The sequence below is a fragment of the Apis cerana genome, linkage group LG2 (assembly GCF_029169275.1).
Source record: "Apis cerana isolate GH-2021 linkage group LG2, AcerK_1.0, whole genome shotgun sequence".
NCBI classification, from domain to species: domain Eukaryota; kingdom Metazoa; phylum Arthropoda; class Insecta; order Hymenoptera; family Apidae; genus Apis; species Apis cerana.
In genome coordinates this window covers 12,471,227-12,480,649 of record NC_083853.1, presented here as the reverse complement: position 1 = coordinate 12,480,649, position 9,423 = coordinate 12,471,227, and the positions used below count along the sequence as shown (strand labels likewise).

Here is a 9,423-nt window from a genome sequence, read left to right as displayed (position 1 = left end):
TTTTTTAAACGAATACAACAACAATATAGGCAAAAACTTGTTATTTCCTAACTCGAGTCAAGAGTTTCTTTATACACATCTCTCAATTATAACGTAAAAATGGATAAAAGAATATTTTTTTGAATTAAAGAGAGATAATTCGATTTATTCAACTGAAATCGGTTAATATTTCGAGACGAGCGCGAAAGCGTATATCGATTATAATAACAAATGTTATTCGTATTAGTCGGCACTTAAACAATAAATATTATCATTTAAACTTTAACTTTATTCGAAATTTTTAACCATCTTTACTCACCCCGTCAGTCTTTCTTCTTAGGTTCGATCTTTGCAACGTGGCAGCCAATTCGTTCTGCAATCTCGAGACCACTGGTCCGTTCGCCAATTCGTCCGTGCCGTTTCTGTCTGCGCGAGGCTGCTGCGACAGGAAGTCGAGTTTAGACGGCTGTTTCGCTTCCCCCTCGTACGCGCCTATCCTAATGGCCACCTTTCCGCTCGACGGTTTCACATTTTGCGCGTTCGTGGCCACCGGAGGAGGGGCAGGTGTTTTCGCCGTCTCCGATACCGGACTCGACGACTCTTTCCCATTCACTTGCGCCTTGTTTCCGGCCCCGTGTCGCGGGCTTCCGTTAGACACGGCCGCGGAATTTTGTATAGGGAAGTAGGTCGGCGGAGGCTTTGGAATCACCGGGTTCGGCGTCTCTTTCAATTTGAACGACTCTATGCTCTGCATCTCGACGGAATCCTCGCTGCACTTGGGCTTGGAGGGAAGCGGAAGAGGCGGCGGAGCCGGTGGCGCAGACGGCGGCGTGGGCGGCGCGGGGGGCGCCGGAGGTGCAGGAGGCGCAGGAGGTATGGTCGGCGGTGTTGGTATCGTTGGTGGCGTCGACGTCGCGTTGTTCAATACCCTTTTTTCTTGCTCCTGCTTGAACGAGAGTTAACAATAAGAGGTTATTGTAAAAAAAGAAAAAAAAAGTTGCGAAAACTTAACAGATAAATTTTGCGATTCATTTTTAGACGACGTACGTAGACGAAGATTGCTTCGAAACGCAGTATTTTAAATTTCTCTAGGGACTGGTGTTTACTCGTTGCCCGAACGCAACGTTTCAAATATTGGAGTAAAAATTTTCCACGTAACGATGTACGTAGATTAAAGGAGAATGCTAATTATAATGGTTAAAAATGGTAATTGGTGAGATAAAAATTCGATAACTAACATCGTATGGCGTGATGGTAACCAGCACGCGGCTCGTCCGTTCACCGTTGCTCAGCAAACCGTTCATGCTTCTTCGGTTTCAAAAGTCTAGAGCATTTTTCCTTCGATTAACTTTCCTTCTGCTGCGAGCACGGACAGCAACGGCGCATAACGGTTCAATTTCAAGCGTCTTTTTGTAAATCACTTCCGACTCGTTTAACGTACGGTCAGCCTTTCGGAGAAGTGCTGCACTTTGCGCACGGTCGTGGAACTCGAGGTCGAACGTTTATACGTACATATATATATACATATATATACACACATATATTCGTCCTCGCTATTTTTCCCCCCCAATTATGATCGTCGTAGTCGTCTTCGTCTTGATTGGCTGCGGTTTACGTTAAATGACGCTTTTTCGTTAATCGCTCCTATTTCGCGACAGTTGTACGCGCGTTGACTACCTTGAAACCGATCGCGCGACGACCACGACGACGATTCGAGCCGACTGAAAACAGTTGCGAGCGGTTACTCTTCTTATGTAAGCTCTATTATTTTCCACGTCTGCCGCAATTCGTAAGAAGCGAACCGACACCGTCCACCTGGTGAAATGACGATCGCCAGGGGGCGATCACTCGCGCGTACATTCGAACGGATCGAACACCGCGCACCCACTGTTTCGAACGAACCGTTGAACCGTCCACCGTTTATTAACCACGTTTAACAACACCGATAACCGGATTATATAATGATTCATCGAATTCGCGCTTAATTTTCTCAAGAACGTTCAACGTCGCGATTGGTTGGGGGAATAAAAAGATTCGATTTTTTCTTTTCCTTTTTTTCTTCTTTTCTTTCTTTCTTTTTTTTATTCAATCGCGACGATCGCTCGCGATTAAGCGCGATCGTTAATTGGCGGGATGATCGTTCGAGCTCGAAAGAATTAGAAAGATTCGCAATCAATCGTCAACAATCGTTAATTAGTTAACCGCGATTCTTAATTAGGGGAGCGCGATTTAACGTTGTACGTGTTCCGCGAATTGTGCGTTAAGGTTCGATCCAGGCTCGAATCGCGCGGCAGATTCACTCGGACTGAGACGAGACGTAGCGGGTTGCGCGATTATAAGAGAGGATTGCAGATCGTTTTCTATCTTGGCGAACGATTCGAACGATATACAACGTGCGCGTGTATAACAGTTAATAAACGTGGCTCGTAAATACCTATATATCGAGCGTAAATTCAGGTGCAACTGAGCGTGTTGCGCGTGCTGCACACATGTTCGCGGCTCGCAAACAATGATCGGCTTCAAATTCTTCGTAACGCGTCTCCTTATCTTATTTACTTTGCCAGATATTCGAAAAGGAGGTTGTGTAATTAAAAACGAGACGCGACAGCGCAACGGGAACAATGTCGGTTTCGAGAACGCGAAAGATGCACCGAAATTATTATTTATATTATTTATTCACTTTTTCTTCTTCTTTTCCCCTCTCCCTTTCTTTTTTATATCGAATCTCTCTCGGTTGCCAAGCAAGATGTTCGGGATTCGTGTTCAATTTCGTAATGGATGGCTTAACAAGGATTTTTAATTAATCGCTTGTGTTATTCTCAGTTCCGCTTTTCTTTTCTTTTTTTTTTTTTTTAATCGAGGCGATAAATAAAGCGAGCGCTGAGACGTTCCAACTCTTTGATCAACTCGTGGTCGCACCTCAGGAATTTTATCCACGAGCCGAGATCTTTTCGCGTAATCAAAGGCTGTAACGTCTTCACCGTGGAAGAAAGGAAACGGTGAAAGTATAATAGTAAACGTCGGAACTTTACTTGGCTCCACGTATTTTGCGTGTTTGTGATAGAACATGTTCGATGAAAGAGATCAAAGAGATGAAGAAATAAACGCCTCTCTCTCTCTACCACCACGCTCGTTGCACGCTGTCATTAATAATTTAGAAAATTTCTCGAAAGTCGGAGCATGGTGGATGATTCCAAGAAAGATATAATCGTTGCTGCAACAACAACACCAACGAAGGAATACCACGAATCTTGCGATGAATCGAAGATACGTAATCCCGTGTATTCGAGAATGCGAAATAACGCGAACGATCGTAAGTTGATAAGCTTATCTTATTAACTCTCTTACCTGATCCGCCACCTGATCTGAGAAATGGACTTTTTGCTGCGCGCTGTTGAACATCTTTCGGTGGGCACGTTTGAACTCCTCCATCAGCTGCGAAACAACGAAAAAAACGCGTGTCTTTATCTCTCGTCCCGTTCAATATCAACGTTATTCCTTTCGATCGAAGGATCAACAAAGGATGGAGAACAAAGAGGTGCACGCGAGTGAAATTCACGACCCACTCGATCCGCGTACGCTCGCAAACTGAACTCGCGAACGTTCGGATGAGGCGGCTGTGAATCGTCGTTCGAACGCTCATCTACGAAACTTCGATCGTTTGCAACATCGCGCGATAATTTTTAATTAGACCTGCTCTCCCTCTCTCTCCCTCTCTCTCCACTCATTATTACCGCGCGTTTTTCAGCATCTGCTCGCGTTTTAATTACGCTTTTCGTTTTTTTCCTTCTTTTTTATACACCTTCGCGTTTCACTTCTCGATCTTGAAAAAAACGCGCGAATAAAGTATCTCTGCGACATTTACGATTCGAGACAACGATTAATTCGCGATTGATTCGATCGATAATTAATAATTATCGTTCCAACGTATTCGGAAATATGGTGAACGAACTTGTGCGAGCGCGCAAGTTGACAAGCGTTGGGATGTCGCGGAAGGAATCGAGTGGGCGTTGTTGATACGAGAATCGGGCTCTCGTCTCACGATGCGAGGGAATTGGCGATACGAAACGTGTTGCAAATGCACTGGGAACGATGGTGTTTAGAGTTTAAAGTTCAAAAGTCACGGGAGGAAAGAGCGTAAGTTTATCGGCATTTCGTCGATTCGAATCGCGCGTAACGATCGGACTGGTTTTTCACGCAACAAGTTGCGACGAGTGGATTTCGAAGAGAAACGGAGGAAGAACTTTGCTTATCGCTATACACAAATATTGACTACCTTATCGTGAGTAACCTTCTGTTCCTGCGCCCTCAGAGCTTCCGGATTTTGCGGCTTCCGCGGTTCCGCGGCCTTCTCCCTCGCTGCTTCCGTTTTTGCGGCGTTGTTCATATTCCTCTGCAAGGGATCAACGGGCATACATGTATATATATGTATATATGTATATCATCTATCGAATCATCGTTGATGGGTTATCTCGCGATGCGAGATTATTAACTTAATCATAACGTGAGAAAATATCGGTGGTCGTGAGTCATGTCGATCGATAAAGAGAATGCCTTCTAATGGCTATGCAAGCTCAAATGACAATAATTCGAAACGTTTTTTGTGAAAATAAGAAGAAACTTTGCATCACTGATATTAGATTAGAAATTACGTTATCTATCGAGGATAACGTTATCTCTGAAGATGACGCACGAGATAGGCAAAGAGTGGAATGAAAAAATTCTTCCCGCAATTCTTTCCTTTCGTTCCGAAATTCGAAAAGTTATTTTTTTTTCTTCATTTCTTCGTTAATCGTAAATCACGAAGGAAAATTGCCCGCAAAACAATAGGTATTAAAAAAAAATACGAGCATCGAGAGTCTAAATTCCAATTCAAACAGCGGCGAAATATCGTCTCGTCTGACGGGCGCCAGTTCAGCCGCAAGAGAATCTAGAATCGTTGCTTTGCAAAAAGGAAAAAAAATAGAAAAATAAGATCTCTCGCGAAGAATCGATCGATACGATGTAGAAAAAAGGGAAAAAATCGGGATTCCGTACGATAATACTTATAAACAAGCGGGTAACGCGATCCAGCCGGTGTATTATTTCGTATCACGAAGGGGAGGGGAGGAGGAGGAGGAGGAGGAAAAATCGCTCGTCTCTCCTACCTGCTGCGCCCGCCTCTGCAATTCCTGGGTGATGGCGGTGCCGAGATCGGTGCAGGCGATCGGAGATGTCCTTGTGGCGCAATTACGGGACGTTGCGTGTGCCGTGGCCGTGGTGTCGTTCGTTTTATTGGTCCCGGCCGAGGTGGCGGTGATCGAGCCGTACGAAACGGTCGACGGTGGCTCGCAGGAGGACGTCGATAAGGACGAGGAGGTCGAGGCGGAGTCCTTGCTGCAGGAAGACTCGAGGCTGGACTCGGTCTCGGTCGAGCCTGTGCTGCCCATCGACATCGTGCTGCCCATTTGCATACCCTTCGCGTTCATTGGCTTCGTATCTGTAAGGATTGAAACGCGTTTGCGTTTGTTTACGACGCATTTCTTATTTTTCCCCCCTCTTCTCAAGTGAGAAAGGAAGGTTAAGTATTGTGCGAGCCCGTTCTCTTTTTTTTTTTTGCAATTTATCGGATATCGTAACGTTGGAGGAGAATCCGAGGAGGAGATTATTATTTCAGCGAACCTGCGGACCACTTGTAAGGAAGAGGAGGCGGTGGCGCCGGTGGGCAGACGGTTTGGTGGATCTCCACGGTCGTTATCGTTTTCCTATCTCCTTCCTGTGCGCCGTTTTCCTGCAAAAGAACAACAGCCATTTACGATCTATCGTTGGGAGAATTAGAATCGGTATGAGCTTTTACGATCGTTTCTTTCGTTAATTAAATTGCCTGTTTAAGAGACACGAAACATCCTCCTCGTCGATCGTTACGCTAATTCGATCGGATAATAGGGGATGATTAAAAGTACTCGAGGTTGGAATAAGTAAACCTGGTTAATTATCGGGGAGACGGCGAAGAATATCTTTCTCTCTCGCGCGACTCACTTTGGATCCATGATAGGGAGGAATGTCATCGGCCGGTCCATCATAAATGACGTCCTGTTGTCGAACGTTGTCCCTTCGATAAGCCAAGCGGCGATTCGCTTCGTCCCTCGGATTGGCGTCGAAATCGTGGACCTCGTAATCGATCCTCGGCGCCACCGGGTCGTAGAGCGGCTCGTTGTCGATGTCGTCTTCGTAATTTCCACGCGAATTCAAACGACCGGGCGGGTACCTATGGTTTTGGTTCTGGCTCTGATTTATACGGATCACCGTCGTGTTATTTGGTTTACGTGTCCACTCTTGGGCCTGTCGAATCGTCCAACACGTTATACCTTTTTTCCTTTTAATAGCGAAAAAATTCCTCACCTGATCCATGTGGGGCCATTCCGCGGAACTGCAACTGCTGGTGGACAGGGCAAGCGGGCAACAGATCCTGCAATTATTCGGAGGCACGATAATTTTCCCATCGGACGGTAACTTTCTAATCCCAATTAAAGAATGTCGTGAGGAAGCGGCGGGATAATGGTAACCGAGTTACGAAGCGAGGTTAAAAGAACAGAGGATGAACGCGGTGGTCAGGTATTACTCGTCGTGCTGCTCGGCGATCGTTATCGCCGAATATCCTATTAATGAATCCACTTTCTCCCGGTGTAAATTCGTCCATGTCACGCGATAACGAGCGCCGGTGAAAAAGAGATATATAACCGGTGCCAAAGAAACGACGTATCTTTTGCCCGAGTCCACGGGCAAAGGACGGTTTGGCTAATCGTCCTTAATTATAATCACGTGTACAATGGTCTCGATTGCGATAGCGAGCGATTCAATTATACCGTCGCTTCTCTAACGTATGTTTATCTCGATCGTGGGGGGGAAAGCGAGGCAGAAATTTCCGATGTCGCTCTAGTTTTTGGTTTCTCTCATTTCCCAATTAATAAGCCAGCCAACAACACGAGAGATCTTCCTCTACCAACCTTCCATTTCGATTGTAAGCATCGTCCCGAGGATATCGATGGTGCATCCTTGGATCGTGGTGATGCTGGGGCGAGTAGGAAGGATTTTGCGGCTGCGGGCTGGCTGCAGCCACGCTCGACGTTTCAGAGTCGTAACCGCTCGAGCCGCGGGTCCAGAGTGGTTCGGGGCAGTCGTAAAGGTGATTCGGTGTGGGTCGTTGCACTATCAGGTCGAGAACCGCGGAGCTTCTCATCACCTCGATGGCTCTCTCGAATGGAAGATCGGTGAGCCGTTGACCGTTGCACCAAATTATAATGTCGCCGGCTTTTAAACCAGCTGCCCTCGCTGGCCCGTCGTCTCTCGTACCCTGAAACGGATTTCACCTTCGGTTCGTTCAAAAAAACTAACTTTTTAAACCTCTCTGAAGAAATGATTTGTTATCGCGATCGGATACATATATATATATGTATAAGAATTGGAGGAAGCAATATTGGAGGAAAATGGATGTGGAGCGCGTTACGAAATTAGTATTAAATGTCAGGTATGGTTAACCTGAACGGTAAGGCCTGGCACGATGCCTCTGCAAACGCCACACCCGAGGCGACCCTTCTCGCCGACGAGAATTCGAATCCTGACTTCGGTGCTCGGCACGGTACCCAAACCAGTTTCGTTGTACTGTAGCTGCTGCTGTTGCTGCTGCACCATGTGCCAAGTGACCGGATCGTTCGGGTTGCTTTGCGAATCATAAAGCATTCTTTTATACACACGAAGAAGAAACGCTCCGTAAACGGGCGGAATTTTTAATCATCGATCCGTAGATACTTACTCTTTCACCGGTATCATTCCCACGCCTGAAACAAACGAAACGAGCGAGCGATCAGTTCGACTTGTCGATTGCATTCCTTTATTACTCGGAAGAATTGAGAGGAAGAAAGGAAAAATGAATAATTACTTCGAATCTTGAGAACGAGCACTTGCTGATTTTTTGCCAGAAGCGCAACTTCCTGATGGACAGCGTCCTCGACCGGATACCCGTTCACCCTTATGATCTGATCGCCGACCTGAAAGCGAGGAAAAAGAACGAGCCAACTAAAAGTAAAACGCATCGTTCGATGAAACGGGAGGAAAATCGATCTATAATTGGCGAGGTTGCACGTATTGAATTTGGAATTTACCCTTAATCCATTTCTGTGAGCCTCGCTACCTGGTTGCACGTCGCTCACGTAAAATCCGGCCGCGTACTCCCTGCCACCGCGCAGGGAGAAGCCGAACCCGGACGCTCCACGCCGCCTCAGTCTGACATTCCTGGTCACACCGATCACGGCCATCCTGCCGCCTCCCGTTGGATTCCCAGGACCTCCACCGGTCGATGGAACCATGCCGGCACTCGCCGTGCCGGATGCACCACCCGACCTGCGAACAACAAAATCCAATATGAATTCGATTTTCAATCGCGCGGCACGATGTAACGAGACGATACATCGCGGTTGAGGGAAGAAAAAGAGAGAAGAAGAAAGAAGAAATTCGCTCGCGACGACTCGTCATCGTTCAACGAATCGTGTCGGCGGAAAAGTGGAGCGCGATTCGTAATTTAACCGAATGAATTCGCGAGCACGCGTACGTCCGCGATGTAATTTTATCCTGGATTCAACCGCGTTAATTAGCCTCCTCTTTTACGTTACGTAAAACCAACAACATTACACTTTCTCGGTATTAATCCATTATACGCGTTCCACATTCGGTGAAATCACTCGAGAACCAACCAGTGTCTTTCTCCCTAATAATTACGATTATACGATATATATATATATGTATATGCAACGAAAATCGTCCTATTTTTTGCTTCGTGCGTTGAGATTCTTCGATTTCTCCGTCTCCAATTACGCGCCTCCTATCTCCATATAATATGGAGTGGGATTATTGGTCGCATATCTGTGGTGGAACCGACGCGCGTTTGGGATATCTTGCGCGGGGGGAGGAGTGGCGGCGACGCTCGTGGTTTAAACCCTTTCCACATCGATTTCCGCCTCCTCTCGATTTTACTACTGCTATCCGGGTAATTACCGCCGGGTAATCGCATATCCTACGTGTTTATACACCTTCCTCCGAGGAATTGGATGATCGCGCGAGCAAAAGTTCGATCCGACCTCGTTCCTCGCGACAAATACAGTTGCACGCGTTTCCCAAATTATTCGGGACGCAATTTGCAACGCGATGCGCAAAGTCTGGACGAGGAGAGGACAATTAAAACAAAGAAATCCGTATCCCCGATTCGAGGAGGAGGAGGAGCTGTCGGGGAAATTCGTGTCCACTCTGGAAAGAGGAATTACAGTAATTTCGTGTCAACGACGTGGCTCACCTTCAACGATAATTGCCCTGTAAAAATGGCCGTGTTCGTAGCCGCAGTCCGGCTAGAAGCAATCTTTGTTCGGATCTCGCGGTCTTTTTCCACGCAGCGCGCGCCGCGAAATTAATGAC

General features: G+C 46.6%; 1 protein-coding gene across 6 annotated transcripts in view; it reads right to left on the bottom strand.

The window, feature by feature from the left end:
- LOC108002907 (uncharacterized) overlaps positions 1 to 9,423 on the bottom strand; it is a 31,277-nt gene that overhangs the window by 954 nt on the left and 20,900 nt on the right. For 3 of the 6 annotated variants that reach the window (XM_062071293.1, XM_062071297.1, XM_062071296.1), the window contains exons 2-13: positions 8,121 to 8,358; positions 7,898 to 8,006; positions 7,772 to 7,796; positions 7,498 to 7,678; positions 6,966 to 7,312; positions 6,361 to 6,427; positions 5,998 to 6,300; positions 5,641 to 5,749; positions 5,127 to 5,458; positions 4,256 to 4,372; positions 3,328 to 3,414; positions 299 to 925 (exon numbers count right to left, since the gene is read on the bottom strand). In XM_062071293.1, the coding sequence (XP_061927277.1) occupies positions 299 to 925; positions 3,328 to 3,414; positions 4,256 to 4,372; positions 5,127 to 5,458; positions 5,641 to 5,749; positions 5,998 to 6,300; positions 6,361 to 6,427; positions 6,966 to 7,312; positions 7,498 to 7,678; positions 7,772 to 7,796; positions 7,898 to 8,006; positions 8,121 to 8,358 (2,542 nt within the window). Of the gene's footprint in view, positions 1 to 298; positions 926 to 3,327; positions 3,415 to 4,255; positions 4,373 to 5,126; positions 5,459 to 5,640; positions 5,750 to 5,997; positions 6,301 to 6,360; positions 6,428 to 6,965; positions 7,313 to 7,497; positions 7,679 to 7,771; positions 7,797 to 7,897; positions 8,007 to 8,120; positions 8,359 to 9,304; positions 9,322 to 9,423 lie in introns of those variants that run through there. The other 3 variants (XM_062071298.1, XM_062071294.1, XM_062071299.1) reach the window with 3 other exon arrangements.